At 44.7% G+C, this 21037-nt stretch overlaps 3 protein-coding genes and 2 long non-coding RNA genes across 10 annotated transcripts; 3 read left to right on the forward strand and 2 right to left on the reverse strand.

Moving 5' to 3' along the window:
• Positions 1 to 1477: 1477 nt before the first annotated feature.
• Positions 1478 to 2569, reverse strand: LOC120663488 (alanine and glycine-rich protein-like). The gene has a single exon (XM_039942314.1). It carries the CDS (start codon positions 2191 to 2193, stop codon positions 1606 to 1608), a length of 588 nt encoding a protein of 195 aa, XP_039798248.1. The 5' UTR covers positions 2194 to 2569; the 3' UTR covers positions 1478 to 1605.
• Positions 2570 to 2711: 142 nt separating this feature from the next.
• LOC120666308 lies at positions 2712 to 6645 on the forward strand. Of its 2 annotated transcripts, XM_039946125.1 has the most exons (3): positions 2712 to 2856; positions 4580 to 4813; positions 6409 to 6645. In XM_039946125.1, the coding sequence occupies exon 2, from the start codon at positions 4589 to 4591 to the stop codon at positions 4793 to 4795; it is 207 nt and encodes a 68-aa protein (XP_039802059.1). In that variant the 5' UTR covers positions 2712 to 2856; positions 4580 to 4588; the 3' UTR covers positions 4796 to 4813; positions 6409 to 6645. The 2 variants fall into 2 exon arrangements, with proteins under 2 accessions (XP_039802059.1, XP_039802058.1); XM_039946124.1 differs by lacking the exon at positions 6409 to 6645 and having other exon boundaries at positions 4580 to 5076.
• An 877-nt stretch (positions 6646 to 7522) lies between these two features.
• On the reverse strand, positions 7523 to 19051 carry LOC120666310. 4 transcript variants are annotated; one of them, XR_005671653.1, is made up of 4 exons: positions 18065 to 19051; positions 11153 to 11643; positions 9987 to 10206; positions 7523 to 7798 (listed from the first exon to the last, which is right to left on the reverse strand). It is a non-coding gene; the product is annotated as an uncharacterized LOC120666310 (long non-coding RNA). The 4 variants fall into 4 exon arrangements; XR_005671651.1 differs by having other exon boundaries at positions 11153 to 11646; XR_005671652.1 differs by lacking the exon at positions 7523 to 7798 and adding an exon at positions 9761 to 9901 and having other exon boundaries at positions 11153 to 11646.
• LOC120666309 (LIM domain-containing protein WLIM1-like) lies at positions 9558 to 11617 on the forward strand. The gene is made up of 5 exons (XM_039946126.1): positions 9558 to 9831; positions 10017 to 10113; positions 10222 to 10259; positions 10713 to 10796; positions 11202 to 11617. Exons 1-5 carry the CDS (start codon positions 9691 to 9693, stop codon positions 11421 to 11423), a joined length of 582 nt encoding a protein of 193 aa, XP_039802060.1. The 5' UTR covers positions 9558 to 9690; the 3' UTR covers positions 11424 to 11617.
• LOC120666311 lies at positions 14033 to 17872 on the forward strand. 2 transcript variants are annotated; one of them, XR_005671656.1, is made up of 5 exons: positions 14033 to 15782; positions 16439 to 16571; positions 16731 to 16956; positions 17324 to 17517; positions 17606 to 17872. It is a non-coding gene; the product is annotated as an uncharacterized LOC120666311 (long non-coding RNA). The 2 variants fall into 2 exon arrangements; XR_005671655.1 differs by having other exon boundaries at positions 14033 to 16571.
• Positions 19052 to 21037: the final 1986 nt, after the last annotated feature.

A 21037-nucleotide genomic window follows, 5' to 3' on the forward strand; every position in this document is an offset into this window, starting at 1 on the left:
AGAAATGGTAGGGGTGGCACCAATTGAGGAGAAACTTACCCAACATCGGTTGAGATGGTTTGGATATGTCCAACGGAGGCCTCCGGAGGCGACGGTGTGTAGTGGGGTGCTAAAGTGTGTCGATAAGATAATGAGGAGTAGATGTAGACCTAAACTGACTTAGGACGAGTCGGTTAAGAGAGAGCTTAAAGATTGTGATATCTCTGAGGAAGTAACTTTGGATAGGAGCGCTTAGAGACTAGCTATCAACGTGTCTAAACCGTGATCTTTGTGTCTTTTAGATTTCATCTCTAACCTATCTCAACTCGCTTGAGATAAAAGGCTTTGTTGTTGTTGTAGTATGTGAACCTTGAGATCTCGAGCAAACGACCTAGTGGAAGTAGTTTTTTTTTTGTGCCTCTCATCTGATTATCTGCTGATTTAGCCGAATTTTTTTCATCTTTAATTTCTTCCTTCTTTTCTTTTTTACTCCTTTTCCATTTATTTCCTACCAATCTTTTATTTTTCTTTTCTTTTACCCTTCTCGTTCTTTATATACATATTTATTTACTTTTTTCATTATGTTTATTTAGTTTTCTTTATATACGTAGTTATTTATCTACGTGTAACTAATTTGTTCGTCGTGCAAAATTATTTATTTTTTAGATAAATTATTCGTTGATGTTCACTATTTATTCGTGATATGCATTTCCCTTCATTTATCGGATAAAATTCTAATGTTCATAATGTTTAATATTTTGTTTGTAATATATTATTATTTATTTGATATGTTTAATTTTTTGTTCGTATAAAATAATTATTTATTCGTGTTGTTAAAACTTTTGTTCGAGTAGCCGAAAGTAATTATTTATTATTAAAATATTTTAAAAAAACATTATGTAAACATAGGCAAGTATAGTGTTATGATGATTTTATCATAAAAAATCTAGTGGTGCAATCTAAATTTAAATTGAATGCTTGGCCAGGGCCCAGGTGCGGCGCGAGCCTTCCCGTGGTGGGCTCAGGTGCTGTGCTGTGCCTGTGCACTGACGGGCCACTCCAGCGTTTTTCTTCTCTTGGAGAATTCTCTTAGAGAATTTTTCTTCTCTTGCAGAGCCCACGGAAAACGCTGGGCGATGATGCCTCGTCTGATCGTGTCAGAAGTTGAGAACGCTCCAAGATGCCTGAAGCATGGGCAATGCCTGAACTCGAGAGTCGCCACTCCAGCTTGAATCAGAGGCTGTGCCTAAGCCCAAGATGCTCAAAGCTAACAGCTGCAGAAAACTAAACTTGAATCGAGTTCATCGACTGCTGCTGCAGGCTGGAGCTACGCCTACACTCCATGCTGAAGACTGCCATGAACTACTACACAGCCTGTCATTTCAAAATTCTTATTGGATGCAACAATCTTGAGAGGAACACCAATGCTTAGCACAATGGCACTCTCAAAATTAAGCCCGCCCTTTTTCGTGAAACTCATGTTGAGAATGGAATCGTCTAACAAAATCCAAAACTCTTTTAGTTTTAGTGAGGCAACATTCCTGATGTAACTGTAAGTGTACATCTCGGTGATTTTGTTAGCAATCAACAAGACGAAGAAACTGCAGCCTAGCTCGGACAAAACAATCACCCACCGCGGCGGCGGCGGCTGCTGCTGCTAGCACCACCGGCCTGAGACTGCACTGCGCCGCTCCTCCGGCGCTCGCCAGCGGGGGTGGAAGAGGTGCCGCGGCACAACCAGGTGGCGGCGCAGGTGCAGCAGCAGACGGCCGGCGCCCGGCCGAGCGCCACCACGCACGCCAGGGCCAGCACCGCCAGCAGCAGAACCAGCTGCGGCCAGCCCGCGCGACCGGCACCGCCGGCCGTTGCTCTGCTCGCCGACCCCTCGTCGGCTCCCGCGGCCACGGGCAGAGCAGCAGCCGCGCCGGGGCTGGAGCTGCAGGCTCCACCGGCGCCAATGCCGGCGCTGGCCATTGCTCCGGCTCCACCGCCGCACTTCCGGCCGCGGCCGGCGAGCCTGAGCTCCTGCAGCGCGGCGGCGAGCCCCGCGCGCAGCCGCGCACGCTTGGAGTTGGACCCTTTGGCGGCGGCGGTGGCGCTCCTCTTCTTGATGGAGTCGCTCTTGGAGAACAACAGCCGGCGCCTCGGCGGCGGCGGCGCCCTCGGCGAGCTGCCGACCCGCCGCAGCGCCCTGCCGCCTCCGCCGCCGAGCATGGAGGACCGGTGGTGGAGAAGATGCACGACCTGACCCTCACCGCACCGATGAGATCCCGCTACACGAGCCCCTGAGACTGAGATGCTGCCCTGCCCTGCTCTACTCCTGCTCAAGTGGTCAAATGGAGCTGCACGGCAAGCGCGTGAGGATGAGCGATGGGCAGCTGCGTGCTCGGCCGCTCAAATAGCTAGCGATCGGAGTCGGAGCTGCAGCGCAGCGGGTGGGGTGGGGGACAGGAAAGTGCGGGGTGCCGCCGTGGCGGTGCGTCGAGTCGTCGGCCGGCGAGGTGCCCGACCCGAGGAGAAGACGCGTGAGACGCCGCGCCACGACGCGCGTGGGTGGGCGTGGTGGCCACCTCACCGTGGGGGCGGGCGCTCGTGGCCACCCACGTGTGGGCCGAACGGAGGACGAAGCGAAGAGGAGCTTCCCGTGCGCTGCTTGCTGGCCCTCGTATCTGGGCTCCAACCGGGCCGCGGACCGGCCCATATGGAACGGTCAGCAGAGTCCCAGGCCCTGAGGCCCAGGTGCCCCCCACGACGCTCGCGACCCCTGGAGCCGCCGTCGCCGTGGCCTTCTTTCCTGGCGGCGCCGCTCGACCAGTCATCGCCGCCGCCCATCGACACGAGGTCTTCGTCTTCCGGCGAAGAGCGCTCCCCCACCGGGTATACCCCTTCCCTTCCCTTCCCTTCCCTCCCCTCCCCTTCCCTCCGCGCGAAGCAGAGCGCCCCAAACTCTATCGTGATGTGTTTGTATTCGGATCTGACCCAGTTAGATGAACGTGTCCTTTACAGTACTGGATCCGCCCCCGCCCTGTAGGATTCTGCGTTCTTTGTTAGTGCTAGGGTGCCTGATGCGTGCTCCGAGGGCACATTTCGTGCGCTGTTTTCTTTCCTGGTGTAAGAAGATGTGGGGTTACCTGAGGAAAACTGTCCTATTTAGTGACCACTTTGAGAGTTGGGACTGCTGATTCGGTTGGTGGCTGATTGGTCGTCGTATCCTGTACTTCTGACCAGCAGCGCGTTGCTTGCTGAACAGTGTCTGGTTTCGTTAGCATGACTTCCATTCACAAATGAATCAGCCGGGAATCATTTTCATCTCTGCTTTCATAGAAAGAGCTAGCTAGCTTTGTTAGTGCATTTACAGTATTGTGGTACCTGGTTTAAGATATTTGATTGGAACTTTAGAAGGAATCAACTGGGTATATCATCATTCGGTATTCTGCGTTACCGAGTCCTGTACTGGATTTTTGACATATTGATCGGGACCTCTCTTGCAAGTGAGTGACTGATGAGCGATGACTGCTCTGGTTATTAGTTTTAGCAATTTGGTTAGTTGTACTGTCTAAGAGTCTGGATATTGGTGTGGAAAATATTAAATTAGAGTACAGTCTGTTGGTTCATAGATTTTCCAATTAAGAAGCAGAATCATCTGTATTTCCTTATTAAAAAAAATAATTATGGTTTTCTGGTAGCTTGATATACCAACATCATTTTAACTCCAATGCATTGGCTTCTAAGTTGTCTAATTTCCTTGGTATCCTTTCTTTAATTCTTTTACTGAGCGGAATATTTTACCAGGCATAACCTCCATTCAGAACCGAAATAACCTGTGGAGATAAATGTTCTGGTTATGGTGTCAGCTATCTCTCATGGGAAAAAAATTCGTAGCTTTATTGATGCATTCTTATATATTGAAGAGTTTTTACTTGGGTCTATTATCGATGGGCACCAGGGGATTAAAAAGCTATTTACACTTTTTCATTTTGTGCAGCCCAAATAACTTTCACCTCACACTATACAAGCTCATCAGTTTTGTGGTACTTGGGATGGTATTTAAGATACAAGACTGAATCAGTTGTGTTACATCATCGAGTTGTAAGGAGAGTATACTAATGGTGATCCCTAATGGATACATCCAAATCTGGTCTATGCTTACAGTTATTTTCCTGAGTGACTGACTAATCAGTAATGCTGCTATGCTGATTATGTTCGTTTGCTTTGACTAAAGCGGCGATGTCACCGCTGATGCCATGCTTTTATTCCAGCATTATTTTGTTACCTTCTCTAGTAGGCTAGTATGACCTAGTAATTCATATTTGTTGAAAGTATAAATACAAAGAGTTAGATATCTCAAATCTGGTTGTACAACAGACTAGGGGATTGCTTTTATTCCATGCTTTACCTATTGCGCAGCAGACTAGGGGATTGCTAATTACTTAATTAGTAATTACTCTCACCGGCTCCTACCTCAGGTCACCCTTATTGCCATGCTCTGCCCAGCCTTTGTTCCCTTTCTTGTACACCCAGCCGACTGCCACTCCAGGAATAGATATTATATTTTATTTTTCTAACTGATGATCATGCTCACCCGATTCCTTCTCATTAGATCGGAAGGATGAGGAAGGGACTGCATCCTCAGATGCAATGGATTTCTTATGTGACACAGAGTGGTAGGCTGATCAATATCATGATGACCAAGGTGAACCATACTGGCAAAGTGTACCACATGAGGGCCAAACGTCAAATGGCTCAGAGCCTTGGTCAGATTGCGAAGTTCAAACGCCGATACGAGCAGGAAGCAGAGGAAAACAAGGAAAAGTAGGATGGTGATTGAAAGGAGGTATAGTCTCTGTAACCTTAAGCACTTTTGTTGACTGAAAGTTTTTAGTTAAGGAACTTTGCTCATGGAATTGTATTTTCGATGGAATTTTCCTATGCTTCCATCACTGTTGGGTTTTAACCCAATGTAGTGGTTTCTTCTCTTTCGTTATGAATGCCTGTCTGGCTGCCCTGACTCTTGAGCAAACTAGTACTTACTATTCTGCCTTAAAGGCTCAAGAAAATCATCGATGGATTAATTTCTGATCTCACCTTTGAGATTCATTCATGGTTCGGATCCTTTCCTGTGTTATGTTTGATGCTCGTCTTTCCTGATCTGCGCGGACCCGGATTCCAGTATCTGGTGTCTAGTTGTGAATGAGCAGGATCATTAGCTGGTGCAATTTCGTGGTCAAGTTCATAAGTTCATATTTGTCTTACACTTTTCTGTTCAAACTGGATGATAGTGCTTGGCTCTGACTCTAAGCTGTCCTTATCAATGGCTATTATGTCACATGAGTGTATAGTCTTTATATGTTGTACTGCCGGTAGAATTTATGTATTCTTTCGAGGACACTTATAAGTTGCATGCATGCACAAACCCGTGTACATGTGGCACCCCAAAAATATTAACATTCTTGTGCATTCTCACAAACCTGTATACATTTCAACCACTGTAGCTGTTTGTGTTGAAAGATATCCATCGCTATTCGCGAATAACATTTAGTTTCATTTTACTGAAATTGTACGGGAAGATTCGTTTGTTACCTAGACTTCTTCCAACGAAACACAGATGACCACCAAATCATCTCCATTGCAAAGCTTCCACCAGCAGAAGTTCCACCGCAGTAGATTTACCCAAATGGCATTTGGCAGCACAAGTCAGGACTCAGGAGGGGAGTACAGGGTGGAAGGAAAAGTGAGGGTTACTTTGGTCTTCTCATAAAATTTTCACTTATTTTTTTTCTTTTTTCATTCACTATATCCAGCTCCACCTAAGAAAATTCCAAACCTTTGGCAAAATCATCGCCTTTGTCTATCTTTCACTTCCGCCTCACCTCTGTTCGGTTAGCTGTGGTTGGTGGCTGGTTCTAATTTGTTGCGAGAGAAAAATATTGCTGACTACCTGGTGGCTAGTGCTGATCTGGTGTAAGGGAAAAACACTGTTGGCTGGTTGGCTGGTTGGCTGATAAGCCAGCAGAACAGTGTGAGTCCACTACACTCGAACTCATATGCCAGTGTGAGTCCCTCTTGATCGGTTGCTCAAGGGGGAAAGTTGCACCCGAACAATGCAAGTTGTTTCACAGGACTGCTGCCGTACAAATGATTGTGCATGAGATAAGGGCATGATCACTGAACTAACCACTGAATCGATCCCAATAACGTTTACTATTCACTGAATTGGTCCGTGAAACCTTGAAATGCAGACAGATAGTAAAAATTGTTTTCGATTTTTGGCAACCTTTAATAGCGAAACCTACTCACCTGGTTTAAGTTTTTGAATGAACCCAAATTTATGATAATTAGTTTTTCATGATAGACTACAAGCATATCAAAGCTATAGGGATAAGATGTGTCTTCATCAATTGGTTGTGCTTATATTAATGGTATATGCAGGTGTACGATCAGCCGGACAGTCTTTTTCTCGAGAGGTTATGGCCAGCGCAACTTGCGCTACGAGGGAATTTTGCATGCATGAAGTACTAAATGAAATTTATTTGTAAAGCATTTTCACGGATGGGTGTAACTTTTCGCGACGAATCTAATGACGGTAATTAATCTATAATTACATATAGTGATGCTACAATAATTATCCTCTAATTATGAGGTCAAAATTCATCTCGTGAAGTAACGCAAGGGTTGTGGAATTAGTTTTATAAACTACTTTTATTTAATACCTCAAATTAATGATCAAAGTTGGCTACAGTGGTGTGATGATGTGGCAGTGACTGTATGGCAGCCAAGTAACGTCATCAAAGGAGTATCTTTTACTCAAAACGAAAAAGAGAAACATCCATCTGAATTGAGGGGAACAGACATACTCCCTCTGTATTGGTAAAAGAAGTTTTGGACATGTTTTGAGTCAAATATTGGGAATATAAATCATCAATAACTTTTAAATTATGTGTTTGCAAATGTGAAGATTATATGAATAGATTTGTCTTGAAAAATACTTTCATAAAAATATACATATCTCACTTTTCTATAAATATTTTTATAATAACAAGGGATCAAAATTATGTTTTGGAGACCGTGTTGTTGTCCTAAACGACTTCTTTTACCAGCACGGAGGGAGTACATTTGCACCGAATTAAATCATCAATATAAATTTGCACCGATCCTATCAATTTTGCATTTTCGCACACTGGCACCGCGCCGACACCAACGTATAGCCCAGAGACGCGACAAAGATGTCCTCCTCAGTGCCTCACACGTCCATCAAACCACAATCACTTGTGTTCTCTCCACCAAAAAATGAAGGAAAAAGCTTATCATCATCACCACCTCGTGCATGCGCAGCACGATGGATCTGCAGACAGAGCTGCAAGATGCAATTAGTAAGCTGGACCCACACACATGGAGATTTACGTGCCAACAACATCCATCTTAATCAGGATCAGTAAGCAGTGGCGGAGCTTCATTGGGGCCATGGCTCCCTGGCCAATGAAAATCTCCACTGCATGAATAGTAAAACGGTTACTGTTCATTACTGTAGTAAAAAGATGCCCCTCCCTCATTCTTTTGAAATTAGAGGTCAAGCTCCGCCAGTGTTTACGAGAGCAAATCATGGCCGATGAGTAAGGCTGAAGGTTGCAACAGAAGAATCTGACCTGACAGGGATTTGCTTCACAAAAAAAAAAATCTGACCTGACGGGGAGCTTATGCAGGCTTACTTTTCCATGTTTGCTGGGGTGGCCTTGTCGTCGAGATCTATTTGTTTTCTTTTAGTAAACAGGCCAGCTCGCCGTCTAGATCCGTTGAGCTAATAATAGCTATGCGCCTATGCCTGCAAAACATATATTTGTCAAGTAACAAGAAAGTTCTATTCTGTTTGACCTAATTGAGACATATGTTTTCGACATTAGCTGTGAGATTTCTTCTGTCATGAGCTTGCCAGCATCCTAAGGAACTACCGACAAATTAAAGAGGCGGAATGGCAAAGCTGAAAAGAAGATGCAACCTGCACCGTGCCTACCTGAGGTTGAGGGACACGAGCAGTTAACACTTTAGCTATAGAGAAGTACGGGAATTAAATTTCTCTTTACAGACGAATATGTAAAACATTGCCTGCCCTTTTACACGCATTGATGTTGCTATTTGTATTTTATACCTTCCATCGGGGGTGTTTTGGAACAGAGATTAAAAAAAGTCCCAGGGACTTAAAAAAAAGTCCCAGAGACTTTTTAGTATTTAGAAGTATTAAATAAAGATTAATTATAAAACTAACTGCAGAACCCTGGGGCAAAACTGCGAGACGAATCTAATGATGTATCTTAATCTATGATTAGCGGATGGTTACTGTAGCATCACTGTAGCAAATTATGAATTAATTAGGCTCATTAGATTCGTCTCGCGAAAAAACACTCAGCTGTCAAAAAACATTTATAAATAGATTTTATTTAATACTATAAAATAGTAAAATTCTTTTTGATGTGATAGGGACTTCTGAAAAAAGTTTGGAACCAAACAGGGCCGAAGTAAACGGGCCAAATATGCTACGCAGTTTGCATACGAATTGAGTTTAGTGCTTGGTTAATTTTGAGTGTTAACCACGTTATGCATCATATGGAGTAGAATATGAAGAATGATGGAAAATAATAGATATATGGTTGCTGCACAGGTAATTAGCGAAAAACTTTTTTTTTTGAAAAGATTTGACTGTTTAACTTTTTTTTTTGAAAAGATTTGACTGTTTAGCTTTGACTGTGACTAGAAGCAACCAGAGGCAGTGAAGACAGAAGGCTGCAGCCACGTCAAGGCTCTGGTTCAATGCACATGGTGTGGTAGGGCACCATGTTCCAACCAAGCAGAGATCCCCAGAACCGGTTTCACCCGAGGAGGAATACAAAGCCTTGCCAAGGTCACAAGCCACCCACTACCCTCTGGAACCCCACTTTTCACCCACCTGCATTCCCCTGTTCTGAAAACACGCACCCAAATCATCTCTCACTCTCTCTAGCTAACTCTCTCTCTCTCTCTAATTATTGACGCAAACTGTTTTCTCGCTCCCTTTTCTGTCACTGTCGGTCTCATTTGCCGCCGGATTTTGCTTCGCCGCTCCGCAAATTTTCCACAACCACCGCACCACCATTTCCTCCCGTCCATGCCGGACGGACAGACCGGCCCCCCGCCTCGTACGTGCACCCCTCCCTCCCTCCCTTGCTCCTCCACCCCTACCCCGCCGATCTGCCAGGCCCCAACATTCCCTGCCCCTCTCTCTCTCCCCTACTCCCTCCGTCCCAAAATAAATACACATCTCGTACTTCGAGAAGTCAAATACTTTAAAGTTTGATTAAATATATATTATAAAATATTAACGATTACAATATTAAACAAATATTATTAAATTAATCACATCATTTATTTTCATGACAAACTTGTTAATATTATTTTTTATATATATATCAAATTTAAAATTTATTGACTTCTCGAAATAGGAGATGAGCACTTATTTTTGGGATGGAGGGAGCACTCACTGGCTGTGTCCAGTGTCCTGCCCAGCGAGGTGTCAATGCCTGGCTGCATCCCGCCAGCCACCAACCACTCGCCCACGCCGTTCCCAGCTCCCATATAGCCAGCCAGCCACCACCAGCAGCCTGGGAGCGCTGGCATCACTCGGAGCCTTGCCTCTGTAGGTAGAGAGTGTGTTGTTTGCAGGGGGAAGAAGGGAAGAGGGCAATGGCGACCTCCTTCCAGGGGACGACCACCAAGTGCACCGCCTGCGACAAGACGGTGTACCTCGTCGACAAGCTCACCGCCGACAACCGCGTCTACCACAAGGCCTGCTTCCGCTGCCACCACTGCAAGGGAACCCTCAAGGTACAGTACAGCCTATCCCACCACACTGAACCAACTCAGTTTGCAAAGTTGAGTTCTTAAGCTCAGGTCCCTACATTTAAGCTCAATATAGAAGTTCATCTTAAGATTTGTCTCACTGCTGGTGCTGGGATGTGCAATAAGGCGGTGAGACTTACCGGTGTGCGTGGCGATCTCTCTTGCTGCAGCTTGCGAACTACAACTCCTTCGAGGGGGTGCTCTACTGCAGGCCTCACTTCGACCAGCTGTTCAAGAGGACGGGGAGTCTGGACAAGAGCTTCGAAGGTACGATGATGATCACCATGTTCCCTTGATTCCTTTGCGTTACATACATAGAGATCCGGTGGTTCTTGAGGCTGATTAGCCTGTCCTCACCACCTGCAAATGGTTCAGGAACCCCCAAGGTTGTCAAGCCAGAAAGAAAGAATGAGGTATGCAACAAACTGTGATTCATGCTTTGCAGAGTAGAAGCAGGTCGAGTAAATGTTAAACTGCACTGTTTTTTTCAGTAATTAAGGTACACAGGGAAAAAAAACAGTAGGCATTTGAATCATTCATCATAATATATGCAGAGGAACTCAAATCTGAAGTGACCATAGATCTAGTCCATGCAAATGCACAGTAGTGAGAAGAAGGGTGAGATAAATAGGCACTCAGAGCTTGATGAATGACGCATGGATCTGAAGAGAGTAAGTCTAGCTAGTAAGAAGTGACATATAGGAAGAAGGAAAATATTGATAAAACCTTGGCCCCCTGAAATAGATCACTATATCAGTGTTATAGGTTTTCAATGTTTCATACCATACAGTTGGCACTATTCATCCTTTGTTCTTTATGAACAACTGGCACTTGGTGATGCTCATCATGATTGGGTATGTTGGCAGAATGCTATTAAAGTCTCCAGTGCCTTTGCTGGCACCAGAGAGAAATGTGTTGGATGCAGCAAGACAGTCTATCCAATTGAGAGGGTACGATTCTATATTCTACTATCTCAATTATTTGTCTGCAGTGTTGAGTGTCCTTTACTTGACAACCTGTTACCAAATTTTCATTCATCATTTATACAAATACAATGTTTATGAGAAAATATATATGTAGAAAGTTATATCCATGAAAACTGCATTTGCTGTATTTCCAAGTTGGATGCTCAATTATTGATGATTGACAACAGTATCTGAATTCACATTCGTGACTCATACAAATGTGTTTAAAAAAATAATAGAAAGTCTATTCATGAAGACAGCATTTGCTGCATTTCCATGTTGGAAGCTTGATTCTTGATACTTTCTGCTGAAATGTAAGAAAGGTGACAGGCATATCGTACCTCTTGAGTATTAATTTGCATGATAACAACACTCACACCAATTCTTCAGGTAACTGTCAACAACACTATGTATCACAAGAGCTGCTTCAAGTGCTGCCATGGAGGATGCACCATCAGCCCTTCGAACTACATCGCGCACGAGGGGAAGCTCTACTGCAAGCATCATCACATCCAGCTGATCAAGGAGAAGGGGAACTTCAGCCAGCTCGAGAATGATCATGAGAAGACATCACAGGCTGGATCGCTGGAGGACGAAGAAGCAGAGTACTAATCTTTGAGCATTTCCACAGATGAATAATGAATCTCCTTGCATTTGCTCGAGAGCAATATACCTTTCTATGGCACGGTTTGGTTTCAGTTTTACCAATGGAGGTCATGAGCACTCAGAGAACAATGATACGTCATCTTGTATCTTCATGTAAACCTTGTTATATCTGAGTCAAATTCTCTACCCAGTTTTCACCATTTTCATTGCTTATTAGAAGATGCATCTGCTACACAAGATAGACCGATAGAACTGTTAATTACTGATCCACACTTTTGTTTTAAAAATATTTGGCTAAAGGATGCATAGCAACAGAAAACTAACATGTCCAACAAAAAAAAAGGGGGGAAGACGAAAAAACTGAACAAGCAAACGTTTAAAAAAAGAGAGAACATCGATTAGCTGGCACTGCATCAAAAGCAAGAGGTATAGATCCAAACAGAATTAATAATTAGTATTGAATAGACGATCCAAGGTGTAGTGTGAATGTAATTGAATTTTATGCCAGAAGGTAGAGAAACGCTTTCATGCAGATGTAAAGCAAGTCAACAAGTCCATTATGACAATTCAGAGCATTGCATGATACCCAATATCACACACAGTACTCAACAACAAGCACATCCTGTGAGTTTAATTTCCTAAACGAATTAAAAATTGGCAAAACCATCATATTTTATTGTTTCAGATGCATTATTTACAAATAGGTCAGGAACTCAGGATCCCAGAGAGGATAATAAACCTGTTCCAAGAAAAATAAAGCTGAGAGGATCCAAGGTGGCACTAATTTTATGAATCATGACAGTCACTGCCCAGCTGCTGAGACCACCCAGCACCAGCTTGAATATCCTGACAATTTCCTTCTGTAACTGTCCCTTAGACCAACTAACATGACAACTTCCCATCCATCAACCGTTTTGGTTTGTTTTCTTGCAAACAGGACAGTAACAATTATTGTGAGGGCCCTTAATTGGACTGCACGTCTAATTTGGCATGTGCAAAAAAATAATGGGAGAAACGTAAGGAATTTGCTATACATAGTACCAAAATTAAGCATGCTCCGGGACAACCATAACTCCAGTGTACAGAACGAATGAATGATGCAGTACAGTAAAAATACAGCAAGTAGATATCTGTGAGGACCGAGGAAAATGAAGATTCAGTGCATAATGTGGAAGTCACGCAAAATTAATATAGAACATAAATGTTTTAGTACAACTCGTTACTTAAATTACCATAACATCATCCTGAGATTAACTGATTTTAGGATGTATTGAAGTCAGAAACCCCAATAGACGGATTTTAGATCTTTTTTTTACCTTGTTATGCTTATTTGTAAGGGAACAAAAAGGTGTGATTATAAGAATATATAAAAATAGATAAAGGCACAAGTTCTCTACATTTTTCTATATGTTAAACGCGCACCGCTCGGTGGGCTCTGAGCCTATCCATGATAGTAAAACTTTTTTACAGCGTCAGATGGTGAATCTACGGCTCTCATTCACCCCACCCGCACAGTACTGTAGCGGTAAAAATCTTCGCGTCTGGAGTTCCCACCGCCATCCCGTCCTCCCTTGCTCTCCTCCCTGCCGCCGACCCACCTCTCCTCCCCCTCCCCGCCATCCCCGTTCCCGGCTCCTCCTCCTCTTCCTCCTCCTCCTCCCCCTGCCCACCGCTGACATGGCAACCGAGCTTGGTGCCGGCGCCGCTCATGCCGTGCGGGCCATCCTCCTCTTTTCCCCCTCCTCCTCCCCGCCGCCGGCACAGGGCAAGCGAGCTCGACGCTCCCGCACAGCGCGCCGCTCGCGCGTCGCCATCCCCGTCCCCGGCTCCTCCTCCTCTTCCTCCTTCCCACCGCCTCCTCCCCGCCGCTGACAAGGGCAACAGAGGTCGGCGCCGGTGCCGCTCACGCCACGCGGGCCCTCGTCCTCCTTTTCCCTTCCTCCTCAGCGCTCCTGCGCAGCGCGGCGCTCGCGCGGCCTCCTCTCCCCATAGGCTCTCTCCTCCTTCTCGGCGTTGCCCTATCGCCGTGCCGCCGCCACACCACGCGAGACGGTGGCGGGCAGCGACGGCGCCACCGGGCTGCGGTGTGGCGCCAAGCGCGTGCCCCGGCGGTGTCCGGCACCAGCCGCTGCGCTGCGCGAGCGGGCCACGCTGGTGGCCGCCGGTGTTGCTGCCCCCCCCCCCCGCCCGGTGCTGCTGGCGCCCGTAGTTTCATGCCTGATGATGTGCTTCGCGAAACCCTAGCGACGGCCGCCGGCGTGATGACTACCCGATGTCCCGCTCCCCCCGCACGGCCTCTTGTACACCGTCCGCGCGGTTCCATTTTTTCTCGATCCGTCCGCTCACTGATTTGCTCTGCCTCTCTCTCTCTCTCACGCTCCCCCCTCCCCGGGTACTCTATACAGTGAATCTGCTATCTGTAGTTGCATTGCTCTTCGATTTGGAGGCAATTCAACAAGCCAGAGTCAGTTTGACCCTGGCTCTATCCCCCCCCCATTTTTCTCTTATCAATCTACATGGTTACTACCTTGCAGCATTTTTTTTTCAACGGTTACTGCCTTGCTGCATTTTTTTTCTTACCTTCCATGCCACCTGCTCCGTTCGGCTGGATTTGAGAGAATGGAGTAGTGCTGCGATGAATACACAATAAATGTGTTTAATGTTTGATGCAGTGATCATGAGCTATCGCTCCACAATTTATACCTCTTTCTTTTTCTATATAATTGTGGCATTACTCATGAACTACAATGATTCTTCGTTTCAAACCTATCTACTTTGTTCATAACTGATGCAATGACCATGAGCAGTGCTCATTTTATTTTTTCTGTCTCTTTCTACCTGTTCAATGACAACTGAGGCGATGGTCAATTGATTGGTTCTATTTTTTTTCATGGTTTCTTTTGCATCTCTCTACTATATAACTGTTCAGAGCTGACGCAGTGACCATCAGCAGTGCTAATTCTATTTTTTGCAACTCTTTCTGCCTCTTCCATGATAACTGAGGCAATGGTCAGTTGGTTGCTTCCATTTCTTCCGTCTCTTTGTACCTATTCTATTTTATGTACTTTGGAGACTTTCTGTTTCTTCTATGATAACTGAAACAATGGTCAATTGATTGGTTTCATTTTTCCCCTCTGTTTGTACCTATTCTATTTTGTGTACTCTGGAGCCACCAATGGGACCTACTATTTATTGGGGTCGTCTCTTAATTATGAAATTTCAGTTCGCAGGAGCCCGAACTGAAATTTACACCTTCTAATGTCATTGTTTCTTATGATTTATCCCTTTGCCTAATATAATCATTGCTTTTGCTTTTGCACTCATACTTGCTTATGATCGTTGCTTGTGATGTCAATTGCACAATTAATATAATTGTGCAATCTGAGCTTCTGCTTATTGCCTGTGAAGTGATAGATATGTTCTTCTTGATCCTAGGCTTCTGATCATTTTCTATGATCGTTGCTTATGACATCAGCTCATACACTATTGGTTCTGAGCACACGCCCTATCCCCAGAGACAGCATTGTCAAACACTTTGCTTGTCTATGATGACTTCTGCTTTTCCTGTTTCTTTCTCGCTGCAACCATGTCCACATCCGATATAGTTTCAGCTTAATAGAATCAATCTTTTCTAATTTCCTGCTAGTTTCATTAACTTTTTATAATACCAATATTAACTATAGATAACCTATCCGTACAAAGTATCTCATTTATCGACTTTGTGGAGATTGATTCTAATGTGTTTTGGGGGCTATTGTTGCAGTGGCAACATTTCGAACCCCAAAAAAAATGCTGGCTGTACCGGTTCAAGGTTGCGCATTGTTGCCTTTGCTGCTTCCTACTATATAGATTCATCGACCGTGAGGCTTGCCGCTTTACATATTTGGCTGTTTGAGACCAAATACATTGCGCTGTCATTGCTATGCTACAAATGGAAATTTTAAATTTAACAAAAAGATTACGGATTATATTTGTCACATAAATAATAGTACGTTGCCCAAGTCAAATCTATATTGTACAGGCTGTCGCATGGTCTCTTTTACTAATCTATGAACTTTACCCATAAAGGGCAGCATCCAATTGCTTTTTAAGCTAAAATTAAAGTTTTTTCCTAAACTAAGCTTGCTTAGTTGGATAGTTAGGATGCAGTGCCATATCTAGGCTTGCTAGGGTGAGTACTCTCCTTTCTTTCATATCGCCATATCTAGATTCTTTATTCTTCATGATGCATACAGTTTAGCTACATGTACAGCTCTTGTTGTCTAGAAATGACATGTTATATTTTTTGATCCCATTAATTCATCTCTAGCATCGTGTTGGCTTTGCAAAGAACAATCCCTCCTGTGCTCTGGATGAATTGTAAAGGTAACAACACTATTCTTAATCAGGAATACTTTACATTTCCCTTCCTTAATCAGGGATGCCTTACAATTTTTTTCCCTCCACATATTGTAAGTTTTGATAAATCTATTACTTCACATACCCAATTATTGCCTGCAAATCTATAGAAAGTCTATTCAAAATGTTGATCCCTTATAAAGCAACTAGCACCTACTTAGTAAGTTTCAGTGTATGTTCTAAGAAGCAGTGCTTCCTCTGTTTCAATACATGTACATATATACAGATACATGCATGCATAAGGAGAGATAGATAAATGTATAGATATATCTTTAGATATATGTATGCATTTACATAAATTTGTAGTAAAGAATATAGATGTTTTTTTCCTCAATAGACAGATATTGCAAATTAAGGATGGCTACTGGGCTGGCTTTAGTTGTTATCACCTATATACTTTAAATTTTGATATTCTTTTTTCCTTTGTTTTCGTTCCTTTATTGTTTCTTCTTTTAGTTAATTCTCAATAAAATTCTCCATTCAATTGAATTGTGTATTATTGCACTTACAACTGTGTATTATGGTACATATACCTATTTCTTCATAGGCTTGCCCTTCATCCCCTCCATCTGATTCCCGCTCTTCTCCTTGATTTCTCATGGAGGTGTGGACCGTCTGTGTAGGTAGTAGATCTTTTTAAGTCCCGTGAGCAGAAGGGATATTAATATCTTCCTGATTCGTCATCGTCGATCTGCCCAAAACTCCTTTGATTGAACAATCAATTCACGGCTCCGTACCTTCTCCTCTATCAGATAGGTAACTGGATACTAAATTGGTTATTTTGCTTATATCTTTGCACAAATAGTTGGTTGCGCCCACTAGGATTTCATGATTCGTGGATTTAGCAAGGAGACTGGGATTGGGAGTACATCTATTTTCCACAAGGCCTGATATCCTATTTTCTAACTTTTACAGTTTAGACACCCTAGAGAAGCAGGGTTAGAATCATGCAGGGGAGAAGCAACTTTGGAACCATCCATGTTGGCATATCCGGAAGCGTGGTGAGGGACATGGGAGTATTTGCCTCTCTGTTTTGGTATCTTATATGCTTCAACTTTGACATCCATCTGCCCATCTGCATCTAAAGACAGCTATGGCTTGCATGTTCTGATCAAAGACTCGAAGAACCCATCCAAACAAAGTAAATGTCTGCATGGCACTGCTTAAAGTTGTTTTATGCGGCTAAAATTAATTTTTCTTAGAAAATGAAATAATGGCCTGTAGCTCTGCTTGATTGCTTTCAATCATCCAGCATAATTCTATTGTAGAGGCTTCCATCCGTCAGCATAATATACTCCTGTCACGGGTTATAAAACTACTGTAATATTTAAACCATGCTGTCCCCCACCATGGTCAGAACTCAGAAGTAATACATCATATGTAGTATAATGGTACACCAAGAGATACATGAGTACTACTATAGCAAACAGGCCTCACTATAACTTAATTTGCTAGGTGATGCAGATACTGAGTGATACTATTACCTGAAAACTGGTCTATGGTTGCAGGCAGAGGGTTTTAAACGAATTGTGACAATGTTCTAGTGCTCTCTACTGTGCCGAGCTGCTCTACAAGACTACAACAGTTGGAAGGCTGCTAGAAAGCTACTTGACTCAACAACTGCCGAGAAGTTTTTCCAACGAAAAGCATATCTCCCGCTATTTATCATAAAAAACCAACAGCATCACCATGTTGCAGGCAGGTATGAATTAAACTAGCTCCGCCTTCTACTTCGTGAAAGTCATGTCACACACTGTTCCACACTAATCAAATGGAAAATTCACTTGCAGGCGATCTAATCACCGCATTATATTCTACAACCACCAGAAGCTCCAAAGAATTAGAGATGTTATGTAACTTACTATCCGCTACAACATCTATATGTCCAATAACATTGTACCCAGCTTACTTTTGCCTTGATCAGACATCAAAGTAATGCCTACATATGTAATTTATTAGTACATAATAAATTACAAATAAATGCTAATATCACTTGGTAGTTTAGCTTAAAAAGCTCAGGCGCGCCAAGGCGCACGCAAAGTACTCGTCTTAATTTATATTGTTGTGGATCATGCAGACAAATGATAAAGCTTGTATCATGTATGCACCAGAGCTCTCCTTAGCTGTACTGTTGTTGTTGCTTAGAGTCAAAAGATGGCAGATGTTCTGCAGCAATATTGCAAATTTGCAATAGTATTTTCTACTAGTGCAGCAGCAATCACTACTAGCAAGGGTCTTAATTTGCTCACCTGATTTGATGCAGAACAAGTCATAAGCAATGATCAGTGTATTCAGATTTCCATTAGATTCCATGACTACGGATAGTAGTTTCTGCCAATCAGATTTCCACCTAGCGCAGAAATACAAAGGCCATAATAGAAACAAATAACATGTTAGTGCCATCCATATTACCACATACAAAATACCCAGGAAAAATCAAAACCAGATGAAGTTATAGAACAAGGATGCAAAACATTTAGCCTTAGACTGACTTCAACAGAGAAGGCAGTAGCATTTTTGCCTCTCCGGGAGTCACTGTTCACGCGAGGCAACGTCTCCAACAGATGAGGCTACGATGGAAGGCAGATTGCCTTCGAGGAGAGAGGCGATGCAACCATCTCTCCTCAAACGCATCCGCGAGGAGGCGCGGGAGGGGGCGCAGCAGGCTAGGGAGCAGAGGCCGCCGCGGTGGCGGCTCCGGCACGGGGTGGAAGAGATGCGCCGGCAGGCTCGGGCCGGCGGCTGAGATGGGGCGGGAAGGAAGCGAAGAAGATCGCGGCGGCGAGCTCAAGGCCGGCGAGCCACTGCCTCCGCCGGATTTGGCCGGGTCTGACACGGGCCCCCTTCGTCCTTCCTCCTCTCCGCCGCTGAGCTTGGCAGCCCCTGCTCTTGATTCGCCGCCGCGGCGCCGTGTCCCTGCTCCACTCCGCGCACGCGACCTTGCTCCTTCGTTGACGCACGCCGCCACCCCGGACGCTACAGACGCCGCCGCGCGCGCACGCCGCCTCGCCCCCGCCGCCCTAGATCCGCTCGAGGAGACGCGGATCCGTTCCGGGGAGGGAGGCCCGCTGCCGGAGATGAGGGAGGAGGGAGGGATGGAGGCTGCCGGCGTGCTTGAGGAGGCGGAGCTCGAGGACGCACCATGGACCCGCGCTTGAGGCCTTCGCCCGCCCGGCCGCACGCCGGGGCCTCCGCCCGGCCGGCCGCGCACCACGGCCCCCGCTCGGCCGCGCGCCGCACCATGGGCTCTACCTGGCCGGCCGTGCACCGGGGCCCCCGCCCGGCCGCGCGCCGTGCCGCGGGTTCCGCCCGGCCGTGCGCCCCGCGGCAGCTCCTCCTCCCGCGGCCGCAGCAGCCCAGCGAGCTCCAGGGGTGGCGGCGGACCAGCGAGCTCCACGGGGTGGCGGCGGACCGGCGTCGGGGGCAGAGCGGCGGTGGCGGCGTTGTGGCGCGGTGTTCGGGGGCAGAGCGGCTGCGAATGCAAACGGGAATGCAACGGCTGTTGGAGACACGGCTTGGAGTAGGAAACACAAAGTACTGTTCACGCGAGGCAAAGATGGATTTGCCTCGCAAGAATAGCTCTCCTTGTTGGAGTCAGTCTTAAGCTGTATACTCGAATAATGGAGAGATGAGACAATAATCTGCCAGGAATTTTTGACACCAGAAACCTGAAGAATGATTGCACAGAAACAGATGCTTTTCCGGACAATTAAATTGAATTGTTTACTTATTCTTTGGAAGATGCAACTACAATGACAACAATTATTTCACAGAGACGAGTGCGTAAATCAATTATGTTCAAATACAGCTAATCAGCTATGGAACTGGAACTACTACTATTACCAGCACAGTTCCAATGCAGAAGTATTTATACAGGACAAAGAAACCTTAGTATAAACAACAAAAAGAACTGAAGAGACAGCAAACGACCTTTCTAGTCCCCAGGGAAGATATAAATGACAACTTAACAAACTTCCTATGCCGGACAATAACATTTGAAAGTTGGAGAGTCAGAAATATCTCTTTATTACTAGATTGTGAAGTTGGCAACAAGGACATAGCAGTCATCTATACGGATGTACCAGCTCCCATGAGGAAGTAACAGTTGCAATTTATTGGGATTCAATGAAGAAATGATAATGTACATTGGTATTCTGGCAACAAGTACATGCCAGAAGGGACCAAGTTTTGGTTCAGTATCAGGATACATGGGTATTTCTAGCAGCAATTACATGCCAGAAGGTACCCGTATTCAGCAACTTGTCATCAAGAGTACAACAACTGGAGGCAACATGCCTCAACAGTCAACACCAACTATTGAATTTTCCTAAAAGTACTGTACAAGGGGTTCGCTGGCAAAAATTATGTGCCAGCCAGACCCAAATTTAATGTCAAGTATCAAGAACACAACCAGCTGAGGAGACATGCCTCAGATCTATAACTGAATTAGTGCCAACAAATCCAAACCCGAATGTTCCATCCTCATATAGCCAAATCCTTCCCTCCACACTCCTTGCATCATCTAAGGGGATTGATAGTTGAGGATCAACCACATCATGACTGGAATTGATGCACAATATCCGAGAGATCACCCTGTTCTCAGCGGCTGCATGGTTGGAAGTCATACTTTTTTTTTTGAGGTAAGGTTGGAAGTCATACTTTGGATGTGATAGCGGCTACTGTAATTATCCAGCTCTTGCTCGGAGAACGGTGGTTCAAGAAAAGTAGTATCTGTCGTCCAAAAGACAGGAGAGTAGCCAGAGTTTTGGCCCCTTGGATCACTAAATCGACGACAGGGCTGTAATTATCCAGCTCTTGCTCGGAGAACGGTGGTTCAAGAAAAGTAGTATCTGTCGTCCAAAAGACAGGAGAGTAGCCAGAGTTTTGGCCCCTTGGATCACTAAATCGACGACAGGTTACTCCACCAATGTCATCATAGGCAACAAGGTAAAATTCCAGAGTCCTATCCTCGCATATACCCTGGGGGAACATGGAAGTTAACATAATATGCATGGCAATGCTCAACTATTAAAAGAATAGGTGACTCATTGACTCAACACAATCATACAACCATGTAGATAGTAATCCTCTAACTGGACAGAGAATAATTTCCTTAAGTTAACATCATTCTATGAGCATGGCAGAGGACCAATTATACAACAGGATGAAAATAATTATATGAAGAAACGAAAAGAATGGACATTAACAAAATCAAAATTGTG

The sequence above is a fragment of the Panicum virgatum genome, chromosome 3N, assembly GCF_016808335.1.
Source record: "Panicum virgatum strain AP13 chromosome 3N, P.virgatum_v5, whole genome shotgun sequence".
Taxonomy (NCBI): Eukaryota; Viridiplantae; Streptophyta; class Magnoliopsida; order Poales; family Poaceae; genus Panicum; species Panicum virgatum.

Coding starts and splice junctions, on each gene's coding strand:
- LOC120663488 (XM_039942314.1), bottom strand. CDS start 2,193: ATGCTCGGCGGCGGAGGCGGCAGGGCGCTGCGGCGGGTCGGCAGCTCG.
- LOC120666308 (XM_039946125.1), top strand. CDS start 4,589: ATGAGGAAGGGACTGCATCCTCAGATGCAATGGATTTCTTATGTGACA.
- LOC120666309 (XM_039946126.1), top strand. CDS start 9,691: ATGGCGACCTCCTTCCAGGGGACGACCACCAAGTGCACCGCCTGCGAC. Junction 10,114..10,221: donor TCTGGACAAGAGCTTCGAAG/GTACGATGATGA, acceptor CAAATGGTTCAG/GAACCCCCAAGGTTGTCAAG. Junction 10,797..11,201: donor CAGTCTATCCAATTGAGAGG/GTACGATTCTAT, acceptor CCAATTCTTCAG/GTAACTGTCAACAACACTAT.